Source organism: Eubalaena glacialis, chromosome 10, assembly GCF_028564815.1.
Source record: "Eubalaena glacialis isolate mEubGla1 chromosome 10, mEubGla1.1.hap2.+ XY, whole genome shotgun sequence".
Classification (NCBI taxonomy): domain Eukaryota; kingdom Metazoa; phylum Chordata; class Mammalia; order Artiodactyla; family Balaenidae; genus Eubalaena; species Eubalaena glacialis.
In genome coordinates, this window is record NC_083725.1 from 41,716,978 (window position 1) to 41,732,435 (window position 15,458).

At 38.5% G+C, this 15,458-nt stretch overlaps 2 protein-coding genes across 2 annotated transcripts in view; both read left to right on the plus strand.

Moving 5' to 3' along the window:
- Positions 1 to 226, plus strand: part of LOC133099834 (interstitial collagenase-like) — a 31,259-nt gene extending 31,033 nt beyond the window's left edge. Inside the window, exon 4 of the mRNA XM_061203696.1 lies at positions 153 to 226. Within this exon, the coding sequence (XP_061059679.1) occupies positions 153 to 226 (74 nt within the window). The remainder of the gene's footprint in view (positions 1 to 152) is intronic.
- Positions 227 to 260: 34 nt separating this feature from the next.
- Positions 261 to 15,458, plus strand: part of MMP8 (matrix metallopeptidase 8) — a 30,085-nt gene continuing 14,887 nt past the window's right edge. The window contains exon 1 of the mRNA XM_061202636.1: positions 261 to 331. Coding sequence (XP_061058619.1) covers positions 261 to 331 — 71 coding nt within the window. The remainder of the gene's footprint in view (positions 332 to 15,458) is intronic.

A 15,458-nucleotide genomic window follows, 5' to 3' on the forward strand; every position in this document is an offset into this window, starting at 1 on the left:
TCTCCATTTTGTTACTAGTGACATAGCATATGTGCTGTTACTTAGATATGAAAGTAAATTGCATTCATGGAAACTTGTATTTTTTTTCAAGTGTTCATGTGGAAAAATCACTATTTGTCTAACACGATCGTTATCTTTCATTTTATTTCCAGGATTTTTCTATTTCTTTCATGGAAAAGGGCAGTACAAATCTGATCCTAAAACTAAGCAAATTTTGGCCTCCTGAATACTAACAGCAGGTTCAAGTGCAGAAATAACTGATGGTTGATTCTCACAAAGGATCTGGAAAAAATATTTCTACTCAGCCCAAAGAAGATGTTTTTCTGAGAAACCAGATATTTCAGTATTTTATTTGAATCTCTAGGTAATAACAAGGCACAGACATATAAGTACAACCTTATTTAACTTCAGTCTGGACATATTCTATATTAACTATGTCGTACTGCTTCATGAACTTACACAATTTAGCTTTAAATGAGTGCTGAGGATGTCAAGGTCATAGTTCATCTTTAGGTTTCCATAGAGAAAAGCTCTTTACCAATATTCTATGATATTTTCAGTAATTACATTTCTCATAGTAATCACATTCTCAAATATTTTGTCTCTAGGTTAGGCATATTCACAATGCAAGTGTGTGGGAAAATATTTAGGATGTATAGAATTTCAAGTACTCATCCTTCTCAGGGACTATGCAGAACATAAGGGAAGGAAGACTAGTTATTGATCCTCCTCACTTATTTTAACTTCAAATTAAGCCTTAAGTCAAATAAAGGAAGGAATTTATTGAGCTTTGGTTAGGGGTTCTGGAGGGAGCCCTGGATTAGGCAGTTTTATGTGTTCCCTCAGCTCCATTTTGGGGAGTTATCTCCAATTTCTTAGTGAGAAAAGTCAGAGATTGATGCCAGCACAACTCTGCACCCTCACTTTTACTGCATAACTATGAGTAAACTGCTTAGATTTCTCAGCTATTCTCCTAGCTATCTTCATAAAGTTAGCTCTTATCCCTGAATATTATTGTTGGGTCTTGTCCCCCTGGCAGCTTTCCTTACAGGACACTCTGAGTGCACTTCAGGTTACATTTTGCAAGTGTAAATTTGCAGAAGTTAACTACTGCTGCTGAAAAAATATCAGTACTACACAGATTGTCTTTTTTGCTCATCCAGTCAGATTATTTACCATAGGTTTCCTGTGGTGCTCTGTGATTAACAGTGTCTCAATTTTATAGCAAATTATTTGTATAATGTTTATTTTCAAATATTTTTTTCTGTTTACCAACATAATAAATACATGCTCAGAAATTTTGAGCAAGTTGCCAGTCCCACTGTGGCTCCTTCCTCTGAACCAATGCCAAGAAGTACAGGGACTTCTAGTACAGGAAATAATAGACCAGACACAAACAGTGAGAAAACTGTGAGTGAGCAGATAGACCCAACCAGCATGGGGGAGGAAATATCCTACAGGGGAGAGGCCCAGATGCCTCCAGCTGGGGACAGGCTTTGGGAAGCACACTCTACTCGTGTCCTTTCTTCTCACACGTTGCTATAGGTCCCGTGTCTGTATGGCAGGCCTGGAAGGCAGCAGGACAAGCAAATGACAAGGGGATAATGTCAGGGCAGTGACCCAATTTCATTCACAGACAAAGCTCAAGTCCCCACTATGATCTACAAGGTCCTACATGCCCTTCCCCCATTACATGCACACCTTCACCTCATTCTCTAATATTCTCCCCCTTGTTTACTCCATGCCAGCTGCATGGACTTCCTTGCTATTTTTTAACATGTGAGGTATATCCATACCTCAGTGCCTTTTCACTGGACTTCTCTTCCCTCAGGTATATTCATGGCTGACTCCTTCACTTATTTCCCAATTCTGTTGAAATGTAACCTTCTCAGTGAGGCCTTTGCTGGTTTGCTCTTTTTAATATTACAACCTACACCTCCCCTCCACACAAACATACACATATTCCCAATTGTCCTATACAGCTCTACAATTTTATTTTCCATAGCTCTTATCACCTTCTAGCATACTATATAACTTAATCACTTATTATATCTACTGTTTATTGCCTGTTTTTCCTGCTATAATGGAAGTTCCATAAGAGGAAGGGCCATTGTTATGTTAACAAAAACATGTTTTGTTTGATTTGGCTTTGGCATGTTTGTTTGTTTCACTGATATAACTCAAGAACTAAGTAGGTGCTCAATAAAACATTTTAATAAGTGTGTGCAGAATTGATGCTGGTTGCCAGCAAAGCTGGGAAGTCAATAACAAAGTGTATAGTCAGCTTGACCAACTCCTGAAGGACTCTTCTTTCTGTCCTTCCCAGCCAAGATACTAGAGAATTACAGACATGGCAGCAGCCCCCAGAATGCTTAGAAGCTGAAAGAGAATTTCTGTGTGGTCTCTCATGGGAGGATCCATTGATGAGAGTGAGAGGTGAGAGTAACTTGGTGCAGACTTTATCACCAAACACCGTGTCCTGAGATGCTTCAATTCCACCCCAGTCCCCAAACTGGCAAAGAGAACAAGCCAGGATCTAGGTTTTAACTCATCTAAAGAGGCCAGGGAAACTACAGTCCCATGGAAACTTGAAATCACAGGAGAAATACGTACTTGGAATACATATATATGACATTTCATCCACAATATGTAAAAAGGTTCTACTAACTGTTAATAAAATGACAAATAGGCCAGTTAAAAATGCACAGAGGTATTAAATTAGATTCTTCACAAAGGAAGACATATAAATGATCAATAAACACATGAAAAACGTACTTACCATCATTAGTTATCAAGAAAATAAAATTCTCATAAGGTACTACTATAAAACCACTAAAATAATTAATATTAGTAAGACTAACAACACCAAATGTTGATGAGAAGCCAAAACATCTACAGCCCTCATACGATATGGAAATTGCTCACAAAGTTAATTATGTACTAAACATATGACCTTTTCTACATATTTTCCCAAGCTCAGTGAACACATAATACACAAAAACCTTGTTCAAGGATATTCATAGCAGCTTTATTCATGATAGCCCAAGTCTGGAAACAGAGGTATATTCATACAATAGAATATTACATAAAAATGAGTATTACATAAAAAGGAAAGTGAATGACCTGCTACTACTGGCATACCTCATTTTATTGCACTTTGCAGATATTGTGTTTTTTACAAATTGAAGGTTTCTTGTAACCCTGCATCAAGCAAGTCTATTGCCACCATTTTCCCAACAGCATTTGCTAACTTTGTGTCACTGTGTAACATAATTCTCATAATATTTCAAACTTTTAAAGTATTGTTATATGCATTATGTGATCTGTGATCTCTGATGTTACTATTGTAATTGTTTTGGGGCACCACAAACCACACGCATATAAGATGGCAAGCTTAATTGATAAATGTTGTGTGTGTTCTGACTGCTCCAACGACCAGCTGTTCCCCATCTCCCCTTCTTCTCGGGCCTCTCTATTCCCTTAGACACAACAATATTGAAATTAGTCCAGTTAATAACCCTACAATGGCCTCTAAGTGTTCAAGTTGCACGTCTCTCACTTCAAATAGAAAGCTAGAAATGATTCAGCTTAGTGAAGAAGGCATATCAAAAGCTGACTTAGGCCAAAAGCTAGGCCTTTTGTGCCAAAAGTTTAGCCAAGTTGTGAATGCAAAAGAAAAGCTCTTGAAGGAGAGTAAAAGTGCTACTCTAGTGAACACAAAAATGATAAGAAAACAAAACTGCTTTATTCTACTATCACCATATGGCACATGTGGGGAAACTTTAGTCACTTTCCTATTAATACTGGGAATAAGAGAAGGATGCCTACTATCACTGATATTTGTTCAACATAGTCCTGGAACTCTGGCCAAAAATTGACAAGAAAAATAATAATGGATATAGAGGTTAAAAGGGAAGAGTCCAAATTACCATTATTTTCAGATAATTAGATCATTTACGTAGAAAAACCCAAAAGAATCAAAACTCTTTAGACAGAAGAGAAATTTTAATATTTCCAAATATAACATTAACATATCATAAACATTTATATTCCTGTATACTCACAATAAAAAGTAGGTAAAATATAGAAAATAAAACACTAATGGCTACAGTAAAATCTATGATTTATCTAGGAAATAATCTAGCAAAAATAGACCTTAACTTAATAACTAAAATTTTAAGAGCTATTAGAGATATATAAGAAAAACTGAATACCATATTCATGAATGAATGACCTAAAGATGAAATACTTTAAAGATGATCCTTTCCCCAAATTAATTTATAAATGTAATGAAACTTCAATTCAATCCAAACAGTATTATTTGGAAAACAAAAAAACTGATTGTGAAGTTTTTATGAAGGAATAAATACACACAAAGAGCTAAGAATTTTGACAAAGCATAAAGAAAGAAAGAGTCCCACCAGACACTGACATCTCACAAAACCATTATAAAACTAATACAGGAGCACAGATAGAAGCTAATGGAACCAAATATGAGTCAAGAAACATATCCTTGGCATGATAGAGGAGGCAGCACAAGTTAGAAGGAAAAGAATGAATAGTAAATAATGTTTGGAGAAAATTGGTATACTATATGGAAAAAATAAAGGTGGACTCTTTCTCCCGTTCAGTGTTCATGATTAATACTCTTCACCATGTATTGGGTTGACCAAAATGTTCATTCAGGTTTCCCGAACGTTTTGGTCAACCCCATATTTCCAGCTCTCCACCTACTGGACACATGGAAGTATTACACTTCCTGGCCTACTTGCAGTGGGTGGGGCCACATGACTAGTTCCAGATAGTGAATTGTGAGTGTTGGTGACATGTGGCTCCTCTGGGCTGGAACATTTAATTGCCTGCACAGAACCCTTCAGACGTCTTTTTCCATCCAACATAACAACTGATAGAATTCAAAACTATGGCTCCTCCGGAAATCCGGGAAACCAGGTTACTACCATAAGAAGAGTCCCTCTGTCCAACCAGGATGGATGCATAGCATGAGCAAGAAGTAAACTTTTGTTGCTTTAAGAAACATTAAAGAATTCAGAGCTTATAATCACAGAATAATTTAACCTATCCTCTTTGGTATAAACCACATACAAAATTAAACTGAATGGATTTAAGATCTCAAAGTTAAAAACTATAAAAAATAAGTGAAAAAAGCAATAGAATATTTTATTACCTTAAGATGGAGAAGAATATCTCAAACAACACCAAAAAAAGCATAAACTATAAGAGGTAAATTGATAAGTTTGACTACATCAAAATTCAAAAATTATATTAAATGAGGGACATCAAAAACAAAGGCAAGGAAAAATGGAAAGATAGAGAATATATTTGCAACATATGAAACTAAAGAAGGATTAATATGTGGTCCATACAGGAAATTCCTCCAATTCAATGTGAAAAAGATAAGTAATTCAATAGAAATACAAGTGAAGGAAATAAGCTAGCAATTAACAAGAGGAGAAACTTAGGGAACCAAGAGCATATGAAGAGATATTCAATCCAACTTTTCTTTTCCTTTTTTATTAACATTTTTTTGGAGTATAATTGCTTTATATTGGTGTGTTAGTTTCTGCTTCACAACAAAGTGAATCAGCTATACATATACATATACCCCCATATCTCTTCCCTCTTGCATCTCCTTCCCACCCTCCCTATCCCACCCCTCTAGGTGGTCACTAAGCACCAAGCTGATCTCCCTGTGCTATGTGGCTGCTTCCCACTAGCTATCTATTTTATGTTTGGTACTGTATATATGTCCATGCCATTCTCTCACTTCATCCCAGCTTACCCTTCCCCCTCCCTGTGTCCTCAAGTCCATTCTCTACATCTGCATCTTTATTCCTGTCCTGGTCCTAGGTTTTTCAGAACCATTTTTATTTTTTTTGGATTCCATATATATGTGGTAGCATATGGCATTTATTTTACTCTTTCTGACTTACTTCACTCTGTACGATAGACTCTAGGCCCATACACCTCAATATAAATAACTCAATTTCATTTCTTTTTATGGCTGAGTAATATTCCACTGCATATATGTGCCACATCTTCTTTATCCATTCATCTGATGATGGACACTTAGGTTGCTTCCATGTCCTGGGTATTGAAAATAGAGCTGCAATGAACATTTTGGTACATGACTCTTTTTGAATTATGGTTTTCTCAGGGTATATGCCCAGTAGTGGGATTGCTAGGTCATATGGTAGTTCTATTTTTAGTTTTTTAAGGAACCTCTATACTGTTCTCCATAGTGGCTGTATCAATTTACATTCCCACCAACAGTGCACGAGGATTCCCTTTTCTCCACACCCTCTCCAGCATTTATTGTTTGTAGATATTTTGATGATGGTCATTCTGACTGGTGTGAAGTGATATGTCATTGTAGTTTTGATTTGCATTTCTCTAATGATTAGCGATGTTGAGCATCCTTTCATGTGTTTGTTGGCAATCTGTATATCTTCTTTGGAGAAATGTCTGTTTATGTCTTCTGCCCATTTTTGGACTGGGTTTCTTGTTTTTTGATATTGAGCTGCATGAGCTGCTTGTAAATTTTGGAGATTAATCCTTTGTCAGTTGCTTCATTGGTAAATATTTTCTCCCATTCTGAGGGTAGTCTTTTCATCTTGTTTATGGTTTCCTTTGCTGTGCAAAAGCTTTTAAGTTTCATTAGGTCCCATTTGTTTTTTTTTTGTTTGTTTGTTTGTTTTTATTTCCATTTCTCTAGGAGGTGGGTCAAAAAGGATCTTGCTGTGATGTATGTCATAGAATGTTCTGCCTATGTTTTCCTCTAAGAGTTTGATAGTGTCTGGCCTTACACTTAGGTCTTTAATCCATTTTGAGTTTATTTTTGGTGTATGGTGTTAAGGAGTGTTCTAATTTCATTCTTTTACATGCAGCTGTACAGTTTTCCTAGCACCACTTCTTGAAGAGGCTGTCTTTTCTCCATTGTATATTCTTGCCTCCTATATCAAAGATAAGTTGACCATAGGTGCGTGGGTTTATCTCTGGGCTTTCTATCCTGCTCCATTGATCTATATTTCTGTTTTTGTGCCAGTACCATACTGTCTTGATTACTGTAGCTTTGTAGTGTAGTCTGAAATCAGGGAGCCTGATTCCTCTAGCTCCGTTTTTCTTTCTCAAGATTGCTTTGGCTATTCGGGGTATTTTGTGTTTCCATACAAATTGTGAAATTTTTTGTTCTTGTTCTGTGAAAAATGCCATTGGTAGTTTGACAGGGATTGCACTGAATCTGTAGATTGCTTTGGGTTGTATAGTCATTTTCACAATGTTGATTCTTCCAATCCGTGAACATGGTATATCTCTCCATCTGTTTGTATCATCTTTAATTTCTTTCATCAGTTTCTTATAGTTTTCTGCATACAGGTCTTTTGTCTCCTTACGTAGGTTTATTCCTAGGTATTTTCTTGTTTGTGTTGCAGTGGTAAATGGGAGTGTTTCCTTAATTTCTCTTTCAGTTTTTTCTTCCTTAGTGTATAGGGATGCAAGAGATTTCTGTGCATTAATTTTGTATCCTGCTACTTTACCAGATTCATTGATTAGCTCTAGTAGTTTTCTGGTAGCATCTTTAGTATTCTCTATGTATAGTATCATGTCATCTGCAAACAGTGACAATTTTACTTCTTTTTTTCTGATATGGATTCCTTTTATTTCTTTTTCTTCTCTGATTGCTGTGGCTAAAACTTCCAAAACTATGCTGAATAATAGTGGTGAGAGTGGACAATCTTCTCTTGTTCCTGATCTTAGTGGAAATGGTTTCAGTTTTTCACCATTGAGAATGATGTTGGCTGTGGGTTTGTCATATATGACCTTTATTATGTTGAGGTTAAGTTCCCTCTATGCCTACTTTCTGGAGGATTTTTATCATAAATTGGTTTTGAATTTTGTTGAAAGCTTTTTCTGCATCTACTGAGATGATCATATGGTTTTTATTCTTCAGTTTGTTAACATGGTGTATCACATTAATTGATATGTGTGTATTGAAGAATCCTTGCATTCCTGGGATAAAACCCACTTGATCATGGTGTATGATCCTTTTAATGTGTTGCTGGATTCTGTTTGCTAGTATTTTGTTGAGGATTTTTGCATCTATGTTCATCAGTGATATTGGCCTGTAGTTTTCTTTCTTTGTGACATCTTTGTCTGGTTTTGGTATCAGGGTGATGGTGGCCTCATAGAATGAGTTTGGGAGTGTTCCTTCCTCTGCTATATTTTGGAAGATTTTGAGAAGGATAGGTGTTAGCTCTTCTCTAAATGTTTGATAGGATTCACCTGTGAAGCCATCTGGTCCTGGGCTTTTGTTTGTTGGAAGATTTTTAATCACTGTCTCAATTTAAGTGCTTGTGATTGGTCTGTTTATATTTTCTATTTCTTCCTGGTTCAGTCTCGGCAGGTTGTGCTCTTCTAAGAATTTGTCCATTTCTTCCAGTTTGTCCATTTTATTGGCATAGAGTTGCTTGTAGTAATCTCTCATGACCCTTTGTATTTCTGCAGTGTCAGTTGTTACTTCTCTGTTTTCATTTCTAATTCTATTGATTTGAGTCTTCTCCCTTTTTCTCTTGATGAGTCTGGCTAATGGTTTATCAATTTTGTTTATCTTTCAAACAACCAGCTTTTAGTTTTATTGGTTTTTGCTATTGTTTCCTTCACTATTTTTTCATTTTTTTCTGATCTGATCTTTATGATTTCTTGCTTTCTTTCTGCTAACTTTTGGGTTTTTTTGTTCTTCTTTCTCTAATTGCTTTAGGTGTAAGGTTAGGTTGTTTATTTGTGTTGTTTCCTGTTTCTTGAGGTAGGATTGTACTGCTATAACCTTCCCTCTTAGAACTGCTTTTGCTGCATCCCATAGGTTTTGGGTCATTGTGTTTTCATTGTCATTTGTGTCTAGGTTTTTTTTGATTTCCTCAGTGATCTGTTGGTTATTAAGTAATGTATTGATTAGCCTCCATGTGTTTGTATTTTTTACAGATTTTTTCCTGTAATTGATATCTAGTCTCATAGCACTGTGGTCAGAAAAGATACTTGATACAATTTCAATTTTCTTAAATTTACCAAGGCTTGATTTGTGACCCAAGATATCTCTCAGTCCTACTTTTCAATCAGGGAAATACTAATGTAACAAGATACAAATTTATATCCATCAAAAATGGCAGAAATTAGAAATTCTGATAATATTAAGTGCTGGGAAATAGATGGAGAAAATAAACATTCATTTACAGCTGATATGAATGTTCATTGGTACAACCATTGTGAAGCAATATCTGCTAGTATTGTAAGAATGCCTAAGCTCTAATCCCAGCAATTCCACTCCTGGGTATAAATTCTGACCATGGTCCATAGGAGACTTACAAGTGGATGACTATTAAAGAACTATTTGACAGCAGGGAGGTAGTAGCAACCTGGGTGGCCTTTGTTTAGTGACTGACAAATAGGATGTGAGCTATCTATATCTATCTATCTATCTATCTATCTATCTATCTATCTATCTATCTATCTATCTGTATTATCGGAATACTATGCAGCAGTGAGAAGCAGTACACTAAGGTAACTTTAGAGCAGCATGGACTGACCTCAAAGATGAAGTGTTTATCGAAAATGTAAGAAACAGAATGAAATATAAAGAACAGTGCCACTTAAAAAAAATAATAAGATCCACGTACAAAACAACACTATATTTTTCAACAATATATGCAGAGTTAAATGAACATTTGGTAGGAAAACTAGAAGGAAATATATTAAATACTTTGAGGCAGCAGAGGGTATTTGAGCTGTGGATGGTAAAGAGAAGAATGGTGAGAAAAATAATAAAAGGAGTCTTTATAGACTAATGAGGATAATGTGTCATGAACTGAGGGCTATGTGTAACAAAATTTGAGTTAAAAAAAAAAAAAGAAAAAAGAAGGGAAATGGAAAAGGGAGGAGAAGGGAAGAGAAAGAAAAGGAAGGAAAGGAAACGGGAGAAAGGAAAAGGAAAGAAAACTTGAAAAATACTAAATATTCCAAAAATAGAACACAAATCATCTGTAATCTTACCACCCAATGATAAGCACTGTTAATATTTTGGGCTATTAACTTCTGGTATTTTAATGCTTATGTTTTTCTTTATAAATATGAAAATATATTGTGCCTACTTTTTTATAGCCTGAATTCTTCACATAGTAAATATCATGATATTAAGTAGTCCCTATGTATGTATTAACTGAAAAAGTACTTACTCATCACCTACTATGTGGATGGTCTATTTTAGGCATTTTGGATACCTCAGTAAACAAAACAATGAGAGCTGTTTTCGTGGGGTTCAAGGAAAACAGATACTAAGTAGTCAATATAATTTTTTAAAGTATATAGGAAGATGACACATGTCATGTGGGAATAAGAAAAAGTTCACAGGAAGAGGAGAATGAAGAATGCTGGGGAGGGGGAGTCAACTGAGTCACTGATTAATTAGAATAGTCAGGTTGGGATTTATTGGCAAGTTGTCCTTTAAGAGAAGACTTAAAGGAGAGCAGGACCTAGCCATGTGAAAACCTGAGGAAGAGTGTTCAAGTAGAGGGAACAGTCAAGGCAAGGACCCTAAGATAGAACATGCATGATGGAGTCAAGGAAAAGCAAGTAGCTGATGAGGCTCTGGCAGAGCAAGGGAAGCCAAGAGTAGGAATTGAGGTAAGAGATGGGCCAGATCAGAAAGGTCCTTGTAATCCATTGAAGGACTTTCATTTTCACTCTGGGTAAAATCAAAATTGGGACCTCTTGCAGCATTTTGAGCAAAGCAATGTATGCTCACTGCTGTGTTGAGCATACATTGTAGAGTAGCCAGAATAGAAACAAGAAGGCCTATTGTCCTGGCAAGAAATGATGGTGGTTCAGACCAAGGTAGCAGTGGAACAGAAACATGAAAGAAATCATTTCCATGCTTCCTTCTCTTCGCTGCACGGATATCAATTTTCTTGCAGGTTCTTCTGTACCTCATTCCTGTTGATGGTAGGTAGTCATCAAGTCTTCAACCATTATTTGACAGACTTAAAATATTTTCTTCTACCAGCAAATTGTGCAAATTGCCCAAAGCAAATTGTGACATGTATGACAGCCACTGTGTGACCATAGATGGCCCTATCAGTGACCTTCTAAAACTGCTACCCACAACATGACATTAAGATGCTCTTCTGTTAATGGAGTACAAAATTGTGTGCTTAGGGAGTGTGTGGCCACTCTGTGGAGTTTCTCATTCTGTATTCTCACCTACAGCCAACTATGCATTTTAATGAACCTTGGCTGAGTCTCCAATGCTCAGTTCTCCAACTAACCTGCCTTGTTCAAACCCTCCCTAAATGAGATAACGGCCATCTGTGTTCACGTTTCTATTTCAGACTACTGACCTGATCAAACAGCTCACTGCCCAGATGGACTCTGGGCTCCCTCTAGTGGTTTTACATGGGCATGACCACCACTAGCTTGGCTAAGGGTGACCCGTCTCTTCCATGACTTGATTTAGGCCTTGTTTACTACTCTGCACCAGCCTAGCCTTGGAGAATCTGACATTTTACACTCGGGACACACTGTAGTCCTGGAAAATTCTTCTATATTTAATAACAATCTTTAATCTTTAGCATTAAGGCATAGAAAAATGTCTGGATGTAGACATCAAAATGTTAACAGTGGTCACCTCCAGAGGAGGGGAGTGGAGTCAGGTGGGGGGTTTGGGGAACTTCACATTTACTTTTCATACTTCTGCGTGTTGGAAATTGTTTTCTTTTTTTTAACAGCATATTCCTGTATTACTAGAATACTTTTAAAATAAAATAAATCTTTTGAATAGCCCTTTGTGGTTTATAGTCTGCTTTTCATCTATTACCTCCTTAGAACCCATGGCTATCCTGTGAGATACTTTCCTATTCAGTTGTCAGAGAACTCTTATCTATTATTTTGCACTATGTGCAGACACTTTCCATGCAAATCTATATTTAATCGTCACAACATTCATACTGTGTAGGTGCTATTGCCACCATTTTACAGGAGGAAACTGAGGCTTACGGATGTGAAGTTGAGTCGTTCAAGGTTCCACAGCTGTAAGCGGCCAATCAGAGATGTGAAATTGAGGCACAGAGACAAAGGAACTTGTCCAAGGTCAAGTAAATGGTAGAAAGTGGTCAAACCCAGGTCTCCAGACTTCCACTCCACATACAAAAGATAAACTAGCTGCCTGTGAGGGCCCTGGGACTTCAGTTCAGGCTCCTCTGAAGTTCTGTCCTCATGTGCTAGGCAACCACACTTGCAGAATTTGGAGGAAGGAAGGGTCGGAATATTCCTATGGGGACCTTAGTGTAACATTTGAACTAAAGAAGCTACTAAGGTAAAAGGTGACCTCCAGGGTCTCACTTTGTTGAGCTTTAATGGAAAGAGTTTGGAGTTGAAATTATGAAACAAAAACTGAATTCCCAAATCCACTTACATTACACACCTGCTAGCCATGTGACCTTGGGTACTTCACTTAACCTCTCTGATCCTCGATTTTTGTATTGCTTTAAAAACCCATACTTAAGAGATTTACATGAAAGTGATCTTGCAAAGGCACTTACTACAGCCACTGATTTATAATGGGTGTTTAGCAAGTACGCACATTGAAAGTCAAAATGGGGACCAGGGTGGTGTGGGTCATCCTGGGATTATAGGGCATGATCTCCTAAAGGACTTTCGAACCACATGCAGACCCACAGATTCTCAGGTGCCCTTCTCTGTGCAGTCACTCCACACATTTACTGGCCACCCCCATCTCTTCCCACTGAAAATTATTGCCTGTGGTAAGTACAGCGACAGCCTCAAAGATGTCCACACTCAAATCCCTGGACATCTGTGAATATGCTAATTTACATGGCAAATGAGACTTTACAAGTGTGACTAAGGTTAAAGACCTTGAACTGGGGAGAGTATTCATGTGGGTCCAATCTAATTACCAGAGAACCTTTCCCAGCTGTGGTCAGGGAACGATGTGATGACAGAAGAAGGGTTAAAGAGAAGCACTCATTCTGGCTTTGAAGACGGAGGAAGGAGGCCACAACTGAGGCACCCAGGCAGCCTTTAGGGGCTGAAAGCAGCAAGGAATCCAGTTCTCCCCTGGAGCCTCCAGAAGAAAACAAAACCATGCTGACACCTAGATTTTAGCCCAGTGAGACCCATATCAGACTTCAGACTATACAACTGTAAGAGAATACATTTGCCTTGTTTTAAGCCACTAAATTTATGGTAATTTGTTACACACCCATAGGAAACTAATACACAGCAGTATGTAGATAGCCAGTCACCAAAAGTCCTATGTGGTGTCTTTCTGATATTCCAGGTTTAAAAAGTTGAGAACCATTGATCAAGACAAGGGAGAACAGTATCAAGTGGGGTCCATAAAGATGTGAGACAGAGTTTATTCAGATGAGTTCTCGACTCCAGTGGTGCCAAGCAGGGGGGAGGCTGGGCCAGGAGGGGACAAGGAGCAGGGGTGCCATGTGAGGAAGCACTGGACGAGGCCTCCAAGAATCTGAGTGTGAGGGGAAGAGTGCGAGGACGGTGGTGATGAGAAGGCCATTGGTGTGTTTTGTTTTGTTTTGCCCTGACGGCATTTGCAGACAGAGGGGAAGGCGTCAATGAGGGAAAAGAAAAAGAGTGGGGAGAAGGTTTAAGGAGAACAGGCTCTGGTGTAGAAATACAAAGAGAGATCCGTGGACAAAAGGAAGGGCAGTTATCAGGAGTCTGGGATGAGGGAAATCAGATTTTTGTGACAGAAACTGAGGTAATTTGCCTATGGTAGGAGGTAGTATCTCTTGGTATAGCAAGGCAGGCATGAGGCTAAATAACCGAGAGTGGAGAAGATTCAGGAAACACACACCTCAGGAGAAACGAAAAACGAGACATCCCAGCCACAGAGCTGGACTGCTTGAGGAGGGAAGAGAATTTGGGCAAATTCAGTCAGCAGTTTTCTCCCACCAGAAACAGAGCAGCTTGGAATGGAAATGCCTATCATGTCGTGGTCTGTTCTCATGGGTCTCTGTCAAACGGGTATGTGTACAGTTATTGACTATCGCTGGGTCATTTTTTTTCTCCTTTTTGTCTTATCCTCAACACCCTCCAGTTGGGAGGGGAGTTGAAAAGGGGGGGGGGGTGGTAAATGGAAATGTTTGAAGCTAATAAACAAGGTAGGGATTGGATCCTTGTTGCCAACTGTAGCCACCCTCTCATAGGCCTGGGCCATCACTGCTCAGCCAGGCTTTACTGGCCTCACCTGCCAGCTGAATTTACTACCACAGCTTTTGTAAGTCACCTCCAATTCCTTCAGGCTCAAGCCCTGACCTGGCTCCCACCTGCCATCCTCAAGACAACAGCTCTTATGTTATCCAGACAATAGATATTATCCAGGGAAGATTCCCCAGTGTATGTCTGTGATGTGAATGGTTGCCCCGGAGATGAAGGGTGTGGTGACCCAGGTTCCCACCTGTCTTCCTCAACCTCATTTCTTCACCACCCATCCTTGAACAAAGAGAGATGTCTCTCCTCTTCTTGTAGGAAGACCTGTGGCCACCCCCAGGGCCAGGTCCTTTCACTACAACTTTTATCCCACCCTTTAATTGTTCTCCTCCCCACCCTAGTCTGTCCTAGGCACTGTGACCAGGTTAGCTTTATTAACTCAGTTCAGATCATCACTAGGCCCAGAAACCAACAATGACTGCTTTTTATTGATCTTTTTGATGTTCAGTCCCTGCCCTTCCACCGTCTGGTTCCAGCCTACCTTTCCAACCTGCTTCTCTTTATATATTCTATCCTTACAACCTCAGTACCTTGTTAGTCTCCACATATAAACCAAGGTTTCTGTGATATTGTGATTTATAAGAAATATATATTTGGTCATTCAGAGCCACAGTTTCTGAGTCATAGCTCACAAAACCCATGGGATTTCCTAAGTGTTGAGAGTGATAAAGGTGTCTTTTGTTAATGAGGTGACTTTTGGAAAACACCTAAGAATGGATGCTGGTCACTAAAAGATACAACCATGTGATTAAATGTTGGAACTCTCAGCATGACCCACCGACCTCTGGGGAGAGGGACGGGGGAGGAGAGTTGGAGGTTGAGTCAGTTGCCAATGGCCAATGACTTAATCAATCGTGCCTATGCAATGAAGCTCCATAAAAACCCAAAAGGACAGAGTTTGGAGAGCTTCCAGGTTGGTGGCCATGTGGAAATGAGTGCCCCTCCCCACATACCTTGCCCTGTTCATCTCTTCCATTGGGCTAATTGTGAGTTATATCCTTTTATAATAAACAAGTGGTTTACTAACTAAAATGTTTTACTGAGTTCAGTGAGCTGTTCTAGAAAATTAATCAAACCCAAGGAGAAGGCCGTGGGAACTCCTGATTTATCGCCAGTTGGTCAGAAGTACAGGTGATAACTTG